Source organism: Etheostoma cragini, chromosome 13 (assembly GCF_013103735.1).
Source record: "Etheostoma cragini isolate CJK2018 chromosome 13, CSU_Ecrag_1.0, whole genome shotgun sequence".
NCBI classification, from domain to species: Eukaryota; Metazoa; Chordata; class Actinopteri; order Perciformes; family Percidae; genus Etheostoma; species Etheostoma cragini.
In genome coordinates, this window is record NC_048419.1 from 10,849,042 (window position 1) to 10,870,887 (window position 21,846).

A 21,846-nucleotide genomic window follows, 5' to 3' on the forward strand; every position below is an offset into this window, starting at 1 on the left:
CCCCCCCCCCCCCCTGACCAGACCACTCTGCAGGTTTGAGATCCTTTTCTCACATGGATGGACTCTTCAGTTCAGAGACATATTGTTGATCCTTTAGGCGAGGGGTACCTACAAATTCAACGTTTTAATTAATTATGATGACTTTATGTTTTGCAGGTTGCAGCATAATGAGGAAAGTAGAAAGCATGGCAGTATGCTGTCCATCCTCTCCACTTCAAATGAAGATAATCCATTTCCAGTGATTTTGGAGGCCGAAGGAACAAGAAATGGGAGAATGAACTGATTTGAACTGATGATTGGATAAGGGGCCATTTTACAGTTGCTCTGCTGAGACGGATCAGTGAGTCTGGGGGCTCATTGAGATTTTGTAGAAGATGTATAAAAAAAAAAATAGATTTGGATGTGATTCAAAAATCCAACCCTCCATTTTATCAAACAATATTGTATTGAAATCATTCTTTGCGCTCCACTGTGAAGAATGAGAGCTGAGTTTGAGTTTGACACTAGAAAGGTATTACATGAAATATTATCTGCTGGAGAAGGAAAGTCTCTCTGAGCTGCACCTTTAATCTGAGCTCAGGATTTGTGACATCACAGTGGGTCTGAGGGCCAGTCGTGATCAAAAATGCTATTGACACAAGTGTGATGTGGAAACATCCAGTGTGCACACACAGACACACACACACACACACACACACACACACACACACACACACAGAGTGGCCTTTACAGTGAAGTGGGACACATACTGTGTCTATCTTTTGAAATGTTTGTATATATATATATATATATATATATATATATATATATATATATATATATATGTCTCTGTTAAACAAATCAAAGAGAGCTCATTTTAAAATTTTACACATTTTTTACACAATTTTACACAATTTACACAATTTTACACATTTTCAAAATTACACAAGTAAAATAACTTAAACTAGTAATGCAATGTTTTGGTCAGTGGAGGGTGTTGTGATTTAACAGTCCAGCAGATTATGAAACAAAATATAAAAAGGCAGATAGCCTAGCTATACTAGATTCTGTGTTTCTCTGAATGTGACTGTGCCCAGAAATCATTTCACTTTGGCACTTTTGTTTATTGTTGGAAGACACGGCAGCAGAATGATAAAAACTTTTTCAGTTTTTTTACTTTGAGAAAAGATCCTTTTTTTTTACTTTTTTTTTTTTTTTTACATTATTTAACGTAAACCATACATGCCATATCATGTTAGTCCTGCCACATAATGATCCCCTTCTATTTATTGAAGTAATCTCCGTCACAATAATGACCCCTGGTGTGGAGAAGCGCCATTACAGTCCAACTATAACTTTACATCAGCGCCTCATGCTCATATAGGCCCTATGTGTAGCCTGTGCACATGCACGTTCTTTTGAGTGCATACAACTGAAATCACCACTTCACGTGCACTTATTGGAAGTTATTTCACTATTGATGATGTCATGTTTGACTGCAAATAATGGGCGTGGTTATTTTAGACAAGCAGGCTACATTTGCTCATATTTGTGGCATATTTGCCCTCCCCTTTCGGCAATCACATGGGCGGTTTCTACTCTCCCGTGACACTTTTGAACAAATAATAAGAGAACGAGGCGTGCCACTGCTGCTGTGTTGTTATTGGGCAGCACATCTTTCACAGCATCCAACTCTCGGGACAGCTCAGTTCTGCATGTCCGGCCTGCAGCGGTTCCATTTGACCGTCCACTGCGCATCTGACCCGGCCTCTCCCACCACAAACAGCCCGCTGAGACGAGCAGAGAGAGACCGACTCAGTGGGCCACAAAAGAAGCAGGAAGTGTGTGAAACTGTCTCGGGAAGCTTCCGCGAGGTAAGTTTAACTAGCCTCAGTATTTCAGGGGATAACTAACGAAACACAGGGTGCGTCTGGCCGATAATACCCTGGCTGTTGCTGTTTGAATGACACACTGCAGGAACAGGAACATACTTTACGCCGGGTGTGTTGTTTTATCTCTGCCGCGGCCACTTCCCCTTCCTGGCCAAGAGCCTCAAAACGTAAACACATTTACCCCAAATGCACATGAAAATGAGGCGTATTTGTTAGCATGTGTTTACCAGTTTTGCCACCCACAAGACGTGAAGTTTTAATGCCGCATTTGCTCCACCCTCACATGCTACGTAAGTAGAATGTGACGGAAACGGTGCTTTATTTTGGTAACTGACTTGTTTATGAAGTAGGGTTCGTGGACCCTGACATGGCCTCTTAAGTAGGTCGGCTGCTGGGCACGACTATGAGGCTAAATATCACTTCCAGCATCAACGACAATACCTTTTATAAAAATAAGTATTGATGTGGACTAGTGCATACGGTTCTCATTGAATATACAACTTCCCTATTTGCACCTCAGGCAAGTCATCTCACCATGATGGGGTTCTAATCAGATGTATGTTGTGTAATTGTTGTGTGTGTGTGTGTATATGTGTGTGTGTATATATATATATATATATATATATATATGGTCGGGACCCTCTACATCGACTTATTTAGGTTTTTTAAAAACAATTCTGAAATAAAATGTTACTTCATTATCTGTTAACAAATATTGTCTTTATCTCAATTTGAAACAACTGAGATAACATATATGTTTAGGGAATGCAATCAGTCTACTCTACTAGAACACAATTAAAAATGGAAATGGGATTTATTTTTTGTCATAAGGTTATAATTCATGTTAAAAATCCACTATGTTAAAAAATACAAGTGTTCATATCCAGAATCATTTTCTGAATAGAGTCAGGAAAACATGTTTATTACAGAAGATAAGGTAAGGTCATTGATTTCAGGTAGAAAAAATGTAACTTGTACCATTTTTTTCTTCCAATTTGAAATGGGTCAATTTGACCTGAATACCATACAAGGGTTAAAAAAGATGTTTGGTCAGCCAGTGTTGGATACAGCAGCCTACGGTAGCTCCCTGGAAACACACTTTAATCTGTCAAATTGTGCTGTACCAGTGATTATTTACAAGATTGACTATTCTTTAAATTATTCTTCAGACTAATCATTTAATTTATTGAGCTTTAAATTGACCTTTCGACCAACAGTCTAAATCTCAAACATATTTAGTTAACTATCATAAAAGACATATAAAAGCAGCAAATTCTCACATCTTAGCATCTGTAACCAGTTTAAGGCATTTCTGCATGAAAAATGAGTCATGATACCTATGATGATGATGATGATGATGATGTATGACAAGTTGATTATCAAAATAGATGCTGGTTAATTTTCTGTCTAAAAATTAACTGAATAATGGACTAATATTTTCAACTGCTGTCCAAATAATGTGAAAATACCAGGTGGAAAAGAAACTGGTAATGTGGAAAAGTGACTGGGTGTAATCCCTGTAATAATTAGAAGATCATGTCCCTTCACGTTCCATCATGTTTTGTTGTGTAAAACTATTGTCCTAATTTGGGTTTCCCCATCATTGGATACGTGTAGCTGACTTAATAACTCGCAGAGAGGAGTATATGGTAAAGTAGACCCTGGTAGCAGCTTTAGTGATGTAACTGCCTCCTTGAGAAACAATGGGGAAAGTCAAACACTTTCATCTGAGGAAAAAGAACAACCAAGGTGACCTGAGCAGAGGGGCATTCCAGGGCTGCTCAGCTGATGTAAAAACAGGCAAGCAGCTGCGAATCAGCTGACTCCAAATACCAACCTGAGGTGTGAGCAACAGCTTTTATTAATAAGAGCGAGTTGCAATCTTTATTCACAGGCTGTCTTTGGTGGCATTTCCGTGCATGTCTTAGTTACATCCCTTTTCTACACAATACCAAAAAAGACAAGTAACTGTGTATAAAGTAACAGAACAGGTACTGCATTGTAGTAACAGGGGACTATGTGGCACCTGAGTGCTGACAGACTTGTTTGACTTCCTTTGCATACGTGTGTTGAGTCACTGAATCTGAAGGTTTGTCAAAATCAAAAAGTATTCTCAGCTGCTGAAAAGCCTCACACATGTGATGCTGGCAGCATTCACAAGGCAGAGCATGACATGTTCTGCTGTGGGCACATGATGATCTCTATTATTGGAAATGCCTGAAAGGGTCAAAACATCATTGTGTGTGTTTATGGGTGTGAGAAAACAAACGTCTGTGTGTGTGTTTGCAGGGTTGTTGCAACCTTTGATTTGAAAGCGAGAACAATACATTATAAAACTACATACATTTATGAGATAACACTGACATATCATTCCTTGTGACTAATGAATGGTCTCACTTTGTCAGAACAAGAACATACATTCGATGCAACAACTTAGATAAAAGTAGACTGTGTGCAGGGCATGTCACATCCTTTACCTCGTAGGCTTTTTTCACAACATATCGGGGAAAAGGAGAACTGTTTGTAGGAAGTAAAAGAAGAGATGTATTTGCCTGTATAACTTAATGATGACAAAGCTAACAGAAAGACCTAAAGTGGCTATGACCGTTATCTCCAAATCCAACCCTTTTCTTCTCCACTAAGCATACAGACTGCTATAAAACCAGGCAATTAACATTGTTTTACATTTTAGTGGCTAACAAGCATCTTTTGCCTTACAATTCAATTCTGTAGTCATATTTCTTTCTCGTACATTTTCTTTTTTCACAAGGTAAGCAGACTGAGCCCAGGCTCTTCTCACCAACCATGTCGAACGAACGCACCCCTTTGATCAGCTCAGGGGTATGTGGTCTGGCTGTGAGAGCAGTGGCGTGCGGCGGGGAGTCGGACGCCACCCCTGAATCCGCCTCCGAGACACCAAGTAAAGACCCTCGAAAACTAAACACTTTTTTCGGAGTGATGGTGCCGACCGTCCTCTCGATGTTCAGCATTGTGCTGTTCCTGAGAACCGGTGAGTGATGCGTTGTGTAAGGGACATCGGGGAAACTAAAAGCTGTATTTGGTCGTAGACAGTGGATGATTGTATGAATTGCACACATTATAACTGAGTCATTGTGCTGTACAGTAGTGACTAACACTGATCTGATTTCTCTTGCAGGGTTTGTGGTTGGTCACGCGGGGCTGTTACAGGGTCTATTAATGGTGATTGTAGCCTACACCATTATATCTCTTACAATACTGTCCATCTGTGCCATTTCCACCAACGGTGCTATACAAGGTGGTGGAGCCTACTGTATCCTTAGAGGAACCGAACCATTGCTTTTCCTGTGTTGTTGAATGTTTCTTAATATTGCCCACAGTTTCACTCATTTCAGTTGAAACATCAACCTTAGTAAAACGTGACCAGACATGATAAGTCGCTCTCTGGGCCCAGAGTTTGGAGGAAGCATTGGTTTGATGTTCTTCCTGGCCAAAGTATTTGCATGTGGAGAGTATGTACTTGGTCTTGTGGAGGCGATACTTGACATATTCGGTTCGGATCCTGGTAAGATTTTGATTATGTTCAGTTGCTAGCTAACTAAACTACCTCACCTACTTCAGTTAGTACACATCCCACTTTAATTCTTGAAAATTCTCTGTTTTCTTCTGTTATAGAGTCGTCTGTTTCCGAGGGGCTGCGGGTGCTTCCTCAGAGTTACTGGTACACAGTGCTGTACTCCTCTGTAGTCCTTCTGCTGTGTCTGCTTGTGTGTCTGGTGGGCGCCCACATCTACTCCCGCACCGCCTTCGTCATCCTGCTGGTGGTCACCGTATCCTTGCTGTCCATCTTCATCAGTTCTGTGGCAGTCAAACCTCGGGATTTTGTCATCACCCACAAGGGATCTGACAACCAAACTGTCCACTACAACGTCAGCTACACAGGCTTCAGCGCGACCACTCTGAGGAACAACCTGGGCTGTGAGTGTTGATGTTAAGTGAGGATATGAAACCAGCAAAGCTACAATTCACTTCTAAATTTGGGGACATTTATTAAAGGTGTTGCTGTTGTTCCTTATTTTTCTCATTGCAGCTGGTTATTCTTTGGACTACAGCACCAACTCTGTCATGTCATTTGCCACCGTGTTTGCCGTCCTGTTCACCAGCTGCACCGGGATTATGGCCGGAGCCAACATGTCAGGTTATAGCTTGTTGTCCTACATGTATAATCACTGGAGTAGCTTTCCATCATGTCATTGCTACTTTTACCTTTGAATTACATCCATGTCGTTATGCAGAATAATGTCAAACAAGAAATGTATTCATAAGTGTGTTACCGTTGAGTAAATCTGCATTGTACACACAGACATAAACAACCTAATGTTTGTTCTCATCCTGCATGTCTCTGAAGGGGAGCTGAAGACTCCGAGTGTTTCCATCCCTAAAGGCACCATCGTAGCCGTCTTTTACACTTTTACAGTCTATGTCCTCCTCTTCATCTTGGTCAGCGCCACATGTGACAGGTCGGAGATGGTTCATGGCAGTGTTGTCTAAATTCTAAAGAGAGATCAACAATCAAATTAGTAGTTATTTGTTTCTTTTTATTATTTAGAAACCTGCTGATTCAGGATTATGGGTTCCTCCAGAAAATAAACATCTGGCCACCGTTTGTCACCATCGGGATATACTGCGCTGCTCTGTCAGCTGCGATGTGTGCTATGATTGGAGCGTCCCGTATCCTCCACGCTCTTGCTCTGGATCACCTCTTTGGTAAGGCTTGGTTTTTTTTTGCTCATCATATTGGTGTTTTTTTCAGTTGTTTATATTAAGAGGCTTTTGTTCTTCCTCACAGGTTTGCCATTAGCTCCGGCTGCCATCACATCCAGTTCGGGGAATCCGTGGGTGGCAGTGCTGTACACCTGGGGTCTGGCACAAGTTAGCACAGTTTCTGCATTGTGCAGTCGCATATTTCAGATGTACAACTGGTTTCCTGAGCTGTGGTTTGTGGTGTGTTTGTGTTTCAGTGTGTAGTGTTTGCAGGACAGCTTAATGCTGTAGCAAGTTTGGTGACTGTTTTTTACTTGCTTGCCTACGCTGCGGTTGACCTGGCCTGTTTGGCTCTAGAGTGGGCATCGGCACCAAATTTCAGGTAATAAAAGAAAGATAAGGAATAAATAGGCACTGCAATCTTATTTTTCAACAGCCAGTAGTTAAATCCTTCAGTGAAGTCATAACACCGGTTATTTGGGAAATGTATCGCAATTTAAATATGTTTTAGGCTTTCATGCTGAATCTAAAATTGCTCAATCAAAAAAGAGAAAAGCTAATTTTTAAGGTAGTGAGATCTGAAATGCAAACATTTTAGCACTAGTCCTGAACATTATACAGATTAACAGCCCAATCAGCCTCACTTTATTATCATCATATATTTTATTGGACAGTAAAAGTCATATTTATTTTCTCTCTCTGCCTTGGTTTTTCATGTGTCCGGTGGCCTTAGTTCTTTGTCTCTGTGTGTTTAACAGACCGACCTTCCAGCTCTTCTCCTGGCACACCTGCCTGCTGGGCATCCTCAGCTGTTTAGTGATGATGTTCGTCATTAACCCCGTGTACTCCTCAGGCAGCATCGTTCTCCTGTTACTGCTGCTGCTTTTCCTCCATTACAGATCGCCCACCAGCAGCTGGGGCTACATCAGCCAGGCTCTCATTTTCCATCAGGTATCTGGACCTATGCAGAGACACACTTCAACAGACATGCGCTTCAGTGTGTCAACAGTGCTGTCTTCCTTTTGGTTTAGGTGCGCAAGTATCTGTTGATGCTGGATGTGAGGAAGGACCATGTGAAGTTCTGGAGGCCGCAGATGTTGTTAATGGTGGCCAACCCTCGCTCCTCCTGTCAGCTCATCCTGTTCATCAACCAGCTGAAGAAGGGAGGACTGTATGTGTTGGGCCACGTGCAGCTGGGAGATCTGGGTAATTCTCTGTGGATGGTCTGTGATGGCAATCTGCAGCCAACAGTATGACATTATTCTTATCTTTGAATCAGTGTAGCCAAGTCAAACTCACCTTTTGGCCTTTTCATGTTTCTGGATGCCTTTCACTGATGCATTCAACATGATATCATGGGATTATTTTTTTTATCATTCATTATGAGAGTTCATGAGCAGGAAATATTAAAGTAGGTTGCATATCACTGTGTCACAGATCTGAGTGGATCACCTGAAGTCCACAGGCACCATCATGGAAGACTACCTCCTGGGCTTTTACTTTCCATCTGCTGTTTCTCTTGCATTATTAATAAGATAATACGTTTCCTCTGTATCATTGTTGCATTGGACCCGAGAATATCAAAACCAGCCATCCTTTAAATTCTGCCAAATTTCTAGCTCTTTGTTTTTTTTGCTAAATATGCACAGAGACCTTTTAAACGTAAGATTATATTGTGTGATGCACCCCAACAATTAAGAAAGGAAGGTGCTGACATATTATTTAATTCATTCACTTACTCCCAGTTTGCATTTCTGCCCCCTGGTGACCATTAGGATACATTGCAAATTCTAGAAACAATGCAATTTTTCAAATACTACAGTTAAAATTTGAATGTTTTGTTTTATTTGAATATTTTCATTAATGCTATATTACACTCCATTACATTTCAGTGGGGAAATAATGACTTTACTACATTTGTTTGACAGCTGTAGGTACTTCATTTTCAGATTAAATTGTACCTTTTTGACTTGGGGTCCTCTTACAAAGAGCTCAACTTATCCAATATTAGTTAGAAAAATAAAGATTAGTCAACCAATATCACCACTGGACTAACTATATTTAAAGTCCACCTAACACTATCAACAATCTAATATATAATAATTTATTAGGTCCAGAGGACATTTTACTGCTGAACAAGTACTTTTACTTTAACATTCAGCTGATAAAACCTATGTACTTTTACACAAGTGTGATTTTAAATGCAGGATTCTTACGTGTGACAGAATTTTTACATTGTGGTATTTTTACTTAAGTAATGTGCCTGAGTACCTTTACTACCACTGTTGTGGTATTCAGTAGTATTTTGTCTATGAAGTAAAGCAATGTATTACAACATGTAACATATATGTTACCGTTGTATTCTTCAAATCCATGCAGTAAATTTATTTGAGCCTTTCCTGTGTTTTAGACTCCCTGCCATCAGACCCAGTCCAGCAGCAGTACAACTTCTGGTTGAGCCTAGTTGATAAACTTGGTGTGAAGGCCTTTGTAGACCTGACGCTGTCTCTGTCTGTCAGACAGGGAACACAGCATCTGCTGCGCATCACAGGCCTAGGTGAGCTCTGATTTCTCTTATCCCTGCCATGGCCACATTCAGTACACATTAGGATGTTGCTTTATCCGCACTTCTGTTTCCCTTTACAAGGTGGCATGAAGCCCAACACATTGATTTTGGGTTTCTATGACAGCTGTACTCCTGAGGACTTCTTCCTACAAGATTCTGCATTCTGTGACTCTTCGATGGGTCAAGGGAGTGAGGGCGAATATAATTTCGGGGTTGATCTGCCCTCATTACAGGCCCATTTCCCCCCAGTCCGACATGTGGAGAGCCCACGCTGGCTATCACCAGAGGAGTATGTAGGGATCATTTCTGACGCCATTAAAATGAACAAGAATGTGTGCCTCGCCCGCTATTTCTTCCAGTTAGAGGGAGAGGGTAAAGATAGCAAGGTGGACGGGTCAGAACGGACAATAGATGTGTGGCCTCTCAACCTGCTCCAACCAGGCAGCCGGGATTACGAGGATGTGTGCAGCCTCTTCCTGCTGCAGATGGCGTGCGTGCTCAACATGTCAAGCAAATGGCGCCATGCAAGAATGAGAATCTTCCTGAATGTGGAGACTGAGTCCAACGACCAGGGCTGGGTGGTTAACGAAGAGACGTTCCGAGAGTTGCTGAAGAAGCTGAGGATCAGGGCGTCGATAAAGATTGTTCCGTGGGACTCTGTGGTGCAGCACCACGTTCAGCCAGATTGGGAGCTCCCTGCAGAGCCAACACAAGCTCTGTCTGAGGACTTCCTGTCCGCGGTGAACAGTATGTTGATGGAGCACAGCTCGCAAGCCGCTGTTCGCTTCCTGTATTTACCTCGACCCTCTGGTGACCGCAGCCAGTCACAGCAGTACTTAGCTCAGGTGGAAGCAGTGACCAATAGTTTGGGGCCAACGCTTCTGATTCACGGTGTCACCTCAGTCACATACACTGATCTGTGAGTTTGTGCAGTCATGGGTTTTGTTCATTAATATTAAAGTCTTATCTGTGTAAGTATAAACTCTTGTTACATGTAAAATGAACACATAATTTAAAGTGGATGCTAAGTTACAGGATGTAGCAACAGTTACTTTACGTTCACCTAAATAAGCTTTAGTTGTTGTTTTACCAAAGCTTACACAGTCACAGTCAAGTGCTTTTTTTTTGCATTCAAATAGGATATTTCCTATTTACATATACTTGAACTGGCTTGGTGATTGAGCCAAGAAATGGGGGAAATACTAACTTTTGTGGGCGTGGTTGATGTTGACATAGCCTCCTGTTTGCATTGGCTTTAGGCCTTTCTTTTCACATAAGACAGAAATTAAAAATTTGTCAAAGACAAAAACACATTTAGTTTTGAGCAGTACGGGTTGTCTCAGACATTGACTATAAAATGGCTGTACATAATTTCAGGGATGAAATTATGAATTTGTTTTGCCATAACAATTGACCACAGAAAAAACATATTGTCCTGGTTCAGTTTCATAATGGCATTGCTTTAAGAAATCATAACTTCTGTATTTTTGCAGCTTGTTTTACTACATTCTCACATTTCTGCTGGTTGCTGGACCAAGTCATCCATGATTTTTTTGCAAACATGTCTTGTGCCTGTTACATGTGCTTCTCTAGTCTTCACAAAGGGAACCGTTACATATAGTATGTTTTACTTCCGAATGCTGAACGATATTTGTTGCTATTGCGCTAACCTGAAAAAATATATGTTGATTTTGTTTTTGAAAAAAAAAAAAAATTGTTAAAGTGATGGTGACTTTAATCCAGTCTCTGTCAGGACCAGGAACAACGATGGGTCAGACCAAATCCAGGTTTACACCAAAATAAGTCACATTTTTACACAGCAATTCATTTACCCTATTTACAAAATACAGAATAAAAGAAAGTTAGAACGAAGTTACTGCATTCTTCTCACATTTTGTTTTATACTGGGCAACACTAAGCTTTTACCAAATAAGAAATTGGTGAAAAGTTGCACAACCTTTTGGCATGTTCTATTTTTTTTTTTTTAACTCGATCAGTGAGAAAGCGTGAGAGGACTGTTTCCTGTATATTAATGGTCTTACTTATATATATGGTCATAGGTATAAATATATGCCAAATGTTTTGTGTAGCTGTGTTTCTAAATGTAATATTGTAAGATCTTAACAAAAAATATTTATTTAAAAGATCTCTTAAATGCAAAGCAGTATAGTTTGTGTCTGTATATCTGTCAAGGGCGATAGTATAAATAATAATAGAAACTCTGTTATGCTACCCTGCACATCTACTCTATAGATAAAATCAAAATGTCTGCAAAAATTGAGAATAATTAAATATACATAATTTATAATTACAAACCGAATATAGTGTATAGTGTAGCTCAGTTATTATAGTTACCTCAAATCATTTGAGTTATCTGAGAAGTGGAGATAATCTATTATGAAGGCCATATTCACGTGTGAACTTGCATGCCAGTAAGAACTTCAACATGCAGATGCAGGCAAGACTACTCTTCCTTTTCACCAAGCTTGTCCTTTTCCTCACATACTCTTATATCATATTTTCTGTCTTCTGCAAACTTCCGTAGCTTTCTCATGAGGAATGGTGACATACGAAACCAGTCCGGCATGAGTATTGCTAGAGCCATGTCCTGTAGGATGATAGGAAAGAAAAGGTTAGCCTTTTAAGATTTCATAGCAGCTGACAGTTTGTAAGTGATCACAGTCACTCATCTCTCTGACCTGGAGTGCGTGAGACAGACAGCCGCTAGTGTAGCTGGAGTGACCCACAGTGTTCAAGGCCTCACTCGCAAACCCGGAAGCACTCTTCACCAAGCAGTTGACGCTCATGTTTTTCGTCATGTTGGTGGACACTAATAAGGGAGCCACACACTGGGCGGAGAAAATGACTGGTTGGATAAGTTGAACTTTCCGCAACATCAAAAATGTATTGCTGACTTTTTAAAGTGATATTGAGTTTTAGCACTGAGACTGACAAACACTGACTCCAGTGCAGAGATTTCTAAAGCATGGTGTGTTTGATGCAGCTATGCAGTAAATTAAAAAAAAAGGGGAAGATATAAAGATAAAGGACGAGATTTCCTAGTAAGGTCAACAAAGTTTATCTCATCGTATAACCTAAGTCAATGAGACCGGCAGAACAAACTGTACTAATTAATCATTGACTGCTTACACACACAAACCTAATTTTGTTTTCTGTGTGTGTTACTCAGATTGAATGGTGCATATCTTTTGACAAGTTCTTTTGTTTTGGTAACAGGTTGAATCACATGTTTGTTCACTTTGTAAGATGATGATTTATGTATGTTATTACATTTCCTCCAGCTTGAGTACACATATCATATACTTTACCTGAACAATTATTCCCTTTGACTTGTACTCAGCATGCAGACACTGAGAAAAAGCTGTTACAAAAATCTGAAAGAAAGAGGAAAGTCAAAGTCACAAAACAAAGTGCCATGAAAATGCACGCTCATCAGTGAATGTGTAATGGTGTGATCTGATGAGGGTGTGGTTGAATGAATTTGTGCACATAAATAACCGAGTATCAGGAAGTACCTTAGTGGCGGAATAAAGGGACAACAAAGGCTGTGGACGGACGCCGGCTTCGGAGGAGATATTGATTATCAGCCCTGTCCCTCTGGGAAGGAGATGTTCCAATAACATTCTTTTTTTCCTGAAACTAATTCTGATACCTACCTATACCTTACTTGCGTATCGGCCGATGCTAAGTACAGATCCAATACCGGTGTTAATACATGTACATATACAACAAATACAATGGACGAATGCTGGATATCTTTCTTTTATTATCTAGATTTAGAGTGTGTCATAACTGAAAAAGAACAGCAATGAACTTCTTTAAAATACATGTTTTATGTGGTATCGGATCGGTTCATAGACTTACACATTCGCCAATACTGATACCAGTATTTGAGGCAGTATCTGAGGCATTTCTGACACTGGTATCGGTGTTGGAACTCTAAAATTCATCGTACAGTCTCATTACTTTATATGAACTGTTAAATTCTGGATGTTTTTGACAGTACCTTTCAACCATGCCTGGAAGAATCAGTCTGGTCATCTGAGTGAAACAAATATGAAATCATCTTTTTTAATGCAGTTTGGCCACGAACAAATACTCAAACTGTTTTCAGATACAGCGGAGAAGGTGACTTTATAAATACATAGCCAGTAAATCCTCACATAGATATCTTACCTGAGGGACTGACAGCATGTTACAGTTGACAATCTGAGTGATTTTCTGGTCAGAACAAACACACAAGAGAAACTACGAGTTATACTGTACATTAGAGACAAACAGGATCTGAAACAGCCTGAGTCAGTCAAAATGAATTACCCATTGTGTCATCTTCAGAAAATGGTGAAAACGTTACCTGTTCAACATCTGGTATTTCCAGGAAATAGGCAAAATGATCAGAATAGGCCATTCCTACATTGTTAACTGTGTGGATTACAAAGACACAAACAGTTGTTGTCAATCTTTAACTGATCTATTCTTCTCCCCTTCAACTATTTGGCCATTTGAATTTGCCTTTTAAAGGTAGAAAACCATGTTTTTATATATTAAAATCAGCAGTTGCAGGTGGATCAGCCTCTAAAGGAATTGTTATAAACACATTTATTTGCTTTTTTGAGAAGAGTTAACTAGATGAGAAGATTGCTGCCACTCTCAGTCAGTAATAATAAGTAGGAAGCCACAGCCAGGGGACAGTTAGCTTAGCTTAGCACAAAGACTCAAAACGGGGGAAAGTCAACTTTGCAAAATCCACCCACCATGCTCATGGGGGGTTATATGCTGGACTATTTCTGAGCCAGCAGTGACTTATTTTAATTATTTATTTATTTATTTATTTTTAATCCAGCTGCTGTTTTATCTGTCAATGTTTTCTAGAAAAATTGCTTCCAATACTTCTCAATTTATAAACATCTGAACACATCTGTAATTAGTTGACCTATTACCCAGAATCCCAATCTCCAGTCCCTGTAGTTCTCCAGCTACAGCAGGGTAGATACTTTGACCATCTGTGAAGTCCGCTTGGATGGTCCGAGTCTTTCGTCCGTATTGATCTTTTGAAGGGGACGAGGAATATTTAGGATTAGTTCTGCTTGAGTTGCACATGGAATAACAAATGTGTTCACTGCAACTGGAAAACAGCAGGAGAACAACACTTTCATTTCACTCACTTATCTCTTTGGCAATCATTTGAAGCTTCTCATCAGATCTGCTTATTAACACAACATCTAGGCCTCTTCTTGCCAGCTAGAAGGAGACATGCAAGACAGGCACGTTTAATAACTCTACATTGTCGAGATCTTAAACAGCAACCAACTATGCCAAGCTTCTAACTTCCAATTTGGACCACCAAAATGGAGAGAAATTGTTGTAGAATGAAGTTGGAAACTCACCTCACAGGCATAGGCTTTACCAATGCCAGATGTGGCACCAGTAACAACTGCACAATGGACAAAACACAGACATGTTAGAGAAATTCATTTTGCATTGAATTATCAAACGTTTCACACGTTTATCTAGTCATGACAGAAGTTTACAAGATGTAGATTTGGCTACCAATACAATATGATCCACTTCAGCCTGATGTCATGTTTTTACGTAAAAACAAAAGTTGAAATTTGAATAGTACTTGGCTTTGTAAGTAGCTACTTTTCTTTCTTGCACACAATACTGCATTTCAAACATTTGCCACATTGAGCCTCTGATATAAATGTTAACTATTAAATCGACCAAGTATAAAGTGGAGGCCAATAAGTTTTAAGTGCTTTAGACTTTAGACAGAGACACAGGGGAGAGGAAAAGTTAGAGGAAGAGGAGGAAAAGGTCCTGAAACACCCCTGTTGCTTAGCCAGAGAGAACATTCCCTGCTACTGTATGTGGATAAGATCTTGGTCTCACAGAAACCCAAGACAAAAGGCCAAGTTTCTTTCCGCTGTCTTCTGTGAATACTGTTTTGGACCCTTAAATAGTTTATTCATCAGAAACTGTCATAAAGGAATGAAAACTGTACCAACTTCACAAAGAGATTTTGGGAAATTGACTTGAAGTTGATGTGTTTCTGTAGAGGGTTGGAATGTTTGCAGGCAAAAAGACGGAAATGTCCCATCAAGTAAGAATGTGAATAGCTTATCAAGCCTATTATCAAACTGACTTTACAGAAAGGAAGTCTGGTGCTACTGATGAAAGTTGGTGTTGCAAGAAAATCCAAATATTGCTATGGACTGATTTGCGGTCTTTAATAAGTTCTACATCATCCACCAGTTTCAGAAATGAACGGATTTAGTCAGTGAGAGCTGCATTAACTATAATTTCACAGTGGTAAACTGAGTCAGTGATATTGGTGAGATGCCTGCGCAGAGTCCAAAGATTTAAAAAAAAGATAGCCGTACTACTTCTACTTCCTCAACCTGTGAAACTTTGCCTCAAACTGCAAAACTGTTTTTTTAAATGTTTTATATTAGTGCAATATTACAGTACAAGAAGACACAGGACAATTGGATGGCAATAAAACATACATGCATGAGGACACTAAGACGAGTACAGTACAGTGATTCATGATGGTCTGGGAGAGTGAAAGTGTTAGGAAATGACACGTTATGTGAAGAGGGAGAGAGACAAGTCAAACATCAAATAAATATTCATGTTGTTACACTTCACTGTTACTTATATTATTGTGTTTTATAACTTTCTCAGTCTATTTGAGCTTGTATTTTTATTGATTTTGTGTCTCTTTGAACTGATTTTCATTGCTCTTTAATGTTTTACGTAATAATTTAAAATACTGTGTGTGTACGTGTGTGTGTAAATACTTCTGACAGCTAACTTTTTGTTTGGCTATAAAAGCAACTTGTAAGAAAACATAAAGGCATACACACTTTTTCTTTCTTTCATTACCTGCCCATTGTCCATATGTTCGTAAATCAACATGCCAAAGCTCTGACAAAACAAATTGTCTGAATCCACACCAACATTTCCAGGCCAGTTTCAGCAGGTAGAAAACAACGGTAAATCCCCCAAAGATTGCCAGCAATTCAGTGAAGGACATTTTGCAGGTGGTTAATCCTAATTTTACATCAGAGCAAATAAGAACTTTCTCTTGTGTAGGCTTACTTCACTCCTCCCACACTGCCCCACCCCTCACTATGTGCTGCTAAGACACAGGGAGCTTATCAGACAACAAATACCCCTGGAACCACACGGTGCACCTGTATGGAAGTGTAGAATTTTCAAAATCTTAAAACAATGCTGATCTTTGATGTCAATGCACTTTTTATGTTGTACTGTATTCACGATATAGCCTACGCTCCAACTGGGTCAGGCAGAATAATCGTATCAAGTTAGACTTTAGACCCAATCAATATCCTTCTATTTCATACTGATCCCTAAAAATTGACAACCTGTTCTAGGATTTGATGAGGACAAAGAGAGGCTGGGGGTCCAATTGAGAATTAGGAAAAAGTTGAATGAAAACAGCATGATGAAGATGATAAGACAAAGATAATAAGACATAAAACATGATAACACTGCAGCTGACAGCGAGCTGACGACACCCGGGGCTGGTTCCCTTTCACCTTATGTATTTAAACCCATTGTGATTGGTCTGTCGTTGGCATGGTAACATGTTGAGGTCATCTCAGTGGCTGTCTTTGCTGTCTGAGAAATGTATGGGTCACACCTCTAACATGCAAAGTGGGTTCCTCCCACACAGATCAAACGCTTTCAAGTAGATGAGAAATTCTAACAAAGTCACAGTTAATCAACATGATATTGTCTTAGCCTAGTCTTAGACAGCAGGGGGTTGGAGACAGGTTACTTCCTGTTGTTAAGCAATAGGACCAGACCAGGGACATCACTCATCATCATTGAAAGACGGGGGGGCTCAGCCCCCAGGCTATGCACACCTTTCCCTTGCAAAATCTCACTTACAAACTCTAATGTTAGCTGTTAGACCCATCAAAGCATCATAAGGGGGGGATTTACTTAGGCCAGAGAGGGGGCTCCTGTTGAGTTCTTCTTTAGGCCGCTTTCTGTCGGCCCGTGTAAATATGTGGTAAAGTAATACCATACCAAACTTGTCTCTCTATTAGATAAGTTGCAGGTCAAAACAAGACTATTTGGCTTCTAGAACTGTAACGACACATAAACGTATTGAAATACAACCGTTTGGGACAAGGCTTTTGGTTAGGGGGTTGAGATTGATTCCACATAGAGATTGATACAGAGTGCACTGTAAAAAATAAAAGTAACAACAAGTAATTTTTTTCTTTTTTGACCATAGAATGGGTGTTTTGGTAGTTTGGGAGAAATGTCCATCCTCGTGATAGAGCCTTTATCCGTGGCCCGGCTGGGTAACAAAGGACCAATGGGAATGGTCCTGTAGGAGAATATGGTGAGCAGGGGAGAGAATGTGGAGCTGAACGTTGTGAGGAGAGACATCTGTTCTAACCGCTGAAGCGTAAAAAAAACTTGTTTTGTCATGCCATTTTGTTATTAAATCTTTTTATTAAATCTTTATTGGACCAAGCCTCTCTTTTCTCAAAATCTGAAATTGCAACAGAAGCATTTGGCAGACTAAATGAAAATGTAATCTCACAAAGCATTTTAATTTCTCACTTACATATGCATTCATTGATAAAGCCATAGTGCATAGTTTCTGTCGCCCCCATGAGGAATTCCAATCAATGACAATAATGTTGGTGCATCGACATCATAGACATATAAATATCTATTACGTCTATGCATCGACATGACGCAAGCTTTAGGTGATAGCCAGAGGAGGCTGCTCCTCGTCTGTTTTTAAGAGGCAAAATATATATATTAAAAAGTAGTTATTCATTATTAATTATAAACCAATATGAAATTCCAGTATAATTTGTAAAATAAATGATTTCCTTTTTTTGAAAAAAAACTATTAGTGAGAGTCTGATAAACGGCACTGATATAAATGCCTTAACAGCGACACCTGTAGCTGAGAGAGGGAAGGGCAGTCTTTGGGCCAGAGGAGGAAGAACTCTGCTGTCCTCTTCTAGAAGGCAATCGTAGGGCGGGATCTCCTATGTCAATTTAATGTACTTTTACTTTTTCAAGTTCATCGGTTACTGGCAAAAACAATGACAAAAACAACGACGCTCCGTTGGACAACGTCCTCCCAAACCAATCAACAACCAGGATACAAGATTGACATCGCGTTGGTCCAATGATAATATCCGAGTGTTAGGAACGTTAACTGGCAGTAAACTTCAGTCGGAAGCATAGACGGTTGAGGGAAAGTGGTCCAGATTTATACAATAACATATTAGAAAATGAATAATAACGTGAACATTTTTACTACCCTACTTTTAAACACATCACCATACATACATTGTATTTAGTCCTTTCCAACAGAGGCTAAATTTCATTTTTGTTTTCAGAATAAGTTTCTCTTTTTTATCAAGCAAGCGGTGTGTTAGCAAACGCAACAGTTAGCTAGCTTGTTGTATTAGCCCAGAAGGACCCGTTAAGCTTAAAAAGCTGTCATGGCGAGAATGGATAATTGATTGTGAGTCGCAGTAGCAGCAATGCGCTATATGGACCGGGCTATGGATGGAAACCTGCACTGTTCTGCTGCTGTCGTTGTTTGGTAACGTTACTCCGGGCTGGACCCGCAGCAGGACCGCCTGACCCGACGTGCTGCTCGGCACTCCTCCACACCCAACCGCGGGATGGGCGGCAGACTGCTGCACGGTATGGAGGATGTTCGTGTGTGTCAGTACAGCTATATACAGTTTCCTAGTTCAATTTATTCTGATTTTGGGACCACTTAACTAGGTAAAGGTAAAACGGTACTTCTTAGACAAGTGTTTGGGTCCTGGACACCATGTGCAAAACGGAATATACCACCGCCTGCAGTTAAGTTGATCCCAATTCATCAGAATCAGAATCAAAATCAGAATCAGCTTTATTTGCCAGGCACGAGGACACATACAAGGAATTTTTCTTTGGAGCATCTTTGCTCACAATGTGCTTACACACACAAAACAACATATAAACACAATACATACTTTAAACAGAAACCAAATAGAGGCATGAGTGCAAAGAAGAGTTCAATTAAAAATATTTAAATGTGGAGCATAGTGCAAAGGATACTGGGATAAATAGTATTACGTTATTATATTATACTATGAACAGTATGAACATTATGAACCATTCTGAAATAGCAAATGGGAATGATGAATAAATAACAAATACTAAGTGAGATATGAGAATGATGAATAATACAAAATAACTGGAATAGTAAGTGGAACCAGTGAACAGGTGCTGTAGAGACAGTGTTACTGGGTTATTGACCAGAATTGAACCTGACACTGACGGTAAGAAGTCAGCTGTTCATCAGAGAGATGGCTTGTGGGTAGAAACTGTTCCTGAGTCTGTTGGTTTTGGCGTACAGCGCTCTGTAGCGCCTACCAGAGGTGAGATGGATCTGTAGTGATGGTTCCTGTCCGTTTCCTGACTCTGGATGTCATGAACGGAGGGCAGGTTGGCACCGATGATCTTTTCTGCTGTCCTAAATGTCCGTTGTAGTCTGCTCTGGTCCTTTTTGGTGGCAGATCCAAACCAGACAGTGATGGACGTGCAGAGGACAGAGTGGACGATGGCTGAGTAGAAGTGGATCAGCAGCTCCTTAGGCAGGTTGAGCTTCCTGAGCTGGCGCAGGAAGTACATCCTCTAATGGGCCTTTTTGAGGACGGTGTCTGTATTGGGCTCCCACTTCAGGTCCTGGGATGTACTGGATCCCAGAAACCTGAAGGATTCCACAGCAGACACAGGGCAGTTGAGTATGGTGATGGGGGGACGAGTGGGGGGGGTCTCTTCCTGAAGTCCATGATCATCTCCACAGTTTTGAGCGTGTTAAGCTCAAGGTTGTTCAGACTGCACCAGAGAGCCAGCTGATCCACCTCCCGACTGTAGGCCGACTCATCACCGTCCCACATGAGGCCGATGACCGTTGTGTCGTCAGCAAACTTCAGGAGTTTATATATAGATTATGTATAATCTCAATAACATGACAAGGATTTTATGAATTGTAATCATTAATTTAACTCTGCAAATGAACCAGACTAAAATTAATCCACAATAAAATTGGAGAAATTAAAATAAAAGAAACAGATTAGTAGTTGCGTTGTTATTTTACTCACTGGACTTCTTCTGACTTTACTAGATCCACAGAAAGACAGCCAGCCTTTACGTCTCTCTTGCTCTTGGGAGACTGGATGCAACAGCAGGCCTCTGAGCCGAGCTGTATGAGGATAATCTCCCAACACGTAAGGTGACCGGAACCCTAACACACGCAGAAAAACTCGTGTTTGCTTTGTTTTTAACCCTTATGTTGTCTTCCCGGGTCAAAACTGAAATTGAACACTTTTTAGACGCTTTCAAGACACTTTTTGACACCTTTTGAAACAATTTTTTTCAGGTTTTTTTTACACTACCATCAGTATACTGTACACACCAATTACAAAAACAACTAATTAGTGTAAAACTGGTAATTCATTGCAATGTATTACTGGTTTTACACTAATTTGCTTTCGAATTCAAGAAACCTCATTAATATGGAATTATATCAATTGTTTGAGAGAAAAAGATTCAATAAAGTAGTGAACTGATCATTTGTTTAACTTGCATGGAGCTTTGTATGGAACCATCCATGTCCTTTTCGGACAATTCGGATGAAAGAATCCCAAATTGCTGATGTAGAAACTTTAAAAACACGTTTGACCCAACAGGAGGATTAATCATTCCAGATTTTCATGGTTTTTGTTTTAATACTTAACTCAAAGGGTGTTGTGTACAATTCCAACCGGGTCCTGGTTCACCCCTCGTTGGACTGACAGGCTTCTAGTGACATGAATCACACACAAGGTTCATTTCCATCCAAAGCCTGCAGTGATTGTATATAAGAAATCTTAATTGTATGCAAAAATGCAATCAAAGATTCTGATTGTAATTGATTTACTGCTTAATTTCCAGTTGAACACAAGAAGGTAGAGACAAGAGATAAGTTGCCAAATTGTGTGAAATAACATGACGAGGGGGGTTGGTTTTCTTCCTGTCCTCACCAGTTTTTTGAGTCACCAGCCACAACTGGTGATTGCGCACCCCCCCACCCCTCAGTTGCAGCGTTTATCCCGTCAAATCAAGGACGCGGAGGATTAAAAAACCCACTATGATGGACTCTCCAGAAGAGAAAATGATCTTGGAATTTTCATCCTATTTGTCTCCAAAGCTGCTGTTGTCCTCTCTCAGCGGTGACGTAGAACACATCACTGGAGCTGCTGTGTGCAAATCTCGCCGGACTACACCATTTTGTAAACATAGCCATACTGAGAAATACAGAGAGAGTTTTAGCTTGGTAGTAACTCATTTGGCAATGGCTTGAATGTAATGGATGTTTATCATTATAAAATAGTCACACTACATGAAGCTAGATTTGTTTCTTGATTACATGGGAGAAAAAACATGATCTGAGAGAGAAAAAATGTTTGAGAGAAAAAGTGTTCATAGCAATAGCAAAAGTTTAAATATAAATTTGAAATTTTTTAAAATTATTTCTGGGGAAAAAAATCTCTCTCAAAATACTTTTTGAACTTTTTTGCTATTAGTGTGATAACCTTT

General features: G+C 40.0%; 2 protein-coding genes across 3 annotated transcripts; one reads left to right on the forward strand and one right to left on the reverse strand.

The window, feature by feature from the left end:
* The first annotated feature begins 1,539 nt into the window (after positions 1–1,539).
* Positions 1,540–11,048, forward strand: slc12a9 (solute carrier family 12 member 9). The gene is made up of 14 exons (XM_034890726.1): positions 1,540–1,853; positions 4,641–4,881; positions 5,029–5,163; positions 5,278–5,415; positions 5,526–5,828; positions 5,941–6,048; positions 6,259–6,370; positions 6,460–6,617; positions 6,700–6,782; positions 6,872–6,996; positions 7,373–7,565; positions 7,646–7,820; positions 9,025–9,171; positions 9,262–11,048. Exons 1-14 carry the CDS (start codon positions 1,695–1,697, stop codon positions 10,101–10,103), a joined length of 2,919 nt encoding a protein of 972 aa, XP_034746617.1. The 5' UTR covers positions 1,540–1,694; the 3' UTR covers positions 10,104–11,048.
* Positions 10,730–16,244, reverse strand: hsd20b2 (hydroxysteroid (20-beta) dehydrogenase 2). Of its 2 annotated transcripts, none has more exons than XM_034890733.1 (11): positions 16,090–16,244; positions 14,589–14,635; positions 14,367–14,442; positions 14,142–14,249; positions 13,556–13,623; positions 13,378–13,422; positions 13,208–13,242; positions 12,717–12,798; positions 12,510–12,575; positions 11,880–12,029; positions 10,730–11,788 (listed from the first exon to the last, which is right to left on the reverse strand). In XM_034890733.1, the coding sequence occupies exons 1-11, from the start codon at positions 16,238–16,240 to the stop codon at positions 11,645–11,647; spliced, it is 972 nt and encodes a 323-aa protein (XP_034746624.1). In that variant the 5' UTR covers positions 16,241–16,244; the 3' UTR covers positions 10,730–11,644. The 2 variants fall into 2 exon arrangements, with proteins under 2 accessions (XP_034746624.1, XP_034746623.1); XM_034890732.1 differs by having other exon boundaries at positions 14,142–14,252.
* Between the last annotated feature and the right edge of the window lie 5,602 nt (positions 16,245–21,846).

What these genes read in the sequence shown, in the direction of transcription:
- slc12a9 (XM_034890726.1), top strand. Translation starts at nt 1,695, where the DNA reads ATGTCCGGCCTGCAGCGGTTCCATTTGACCGTCCACTGCGCATCTGAC. An exon ending in TCTCGGGAAGCTTCCGCGAG is followed by an intron (nt 1,854 to 4,640) that starts GTAAGTTTAACT and finishes CTTTTTTCACAA; the next exon opens with GGTAAGCAGACTGAGCCCAG. An exon ending in CATATTCGGTTCGGATCCTG is followed by an intron (nt 5,416 to 5,525) that starts GTAAGATTTTGA and finishes CTTCTGTTATAG; the next exon opens with AGTCGTCTGTTTCCGAGGGG.
- hsd20b2 (XM_034890732.1), bottom strand. Translation starts at nt 16,240, where the DNA reads ATGTCCTTCACTGAATTGCTGGCAATCTTTGGGGGATTTACCGTTGTT. An exon ending in GTAAAGCCTATGCCTGTGAG is followed by an intron (nt 14,443 to 14,588) that starts GTGAGTTTCCAA and finishes GTCTCCTTCTAG; the next exon opens with CTGGCAAGAAGAGGCCTAGA. An exon ending in AAATACCAGATGTTGAACAG is followed by an intron (nt 13,423 to 13,555) that starts GTAACGTTTTCA and finishes TGTTCTGACCAG; the next exon opens with AAAATCACTCAGATTGTCAA.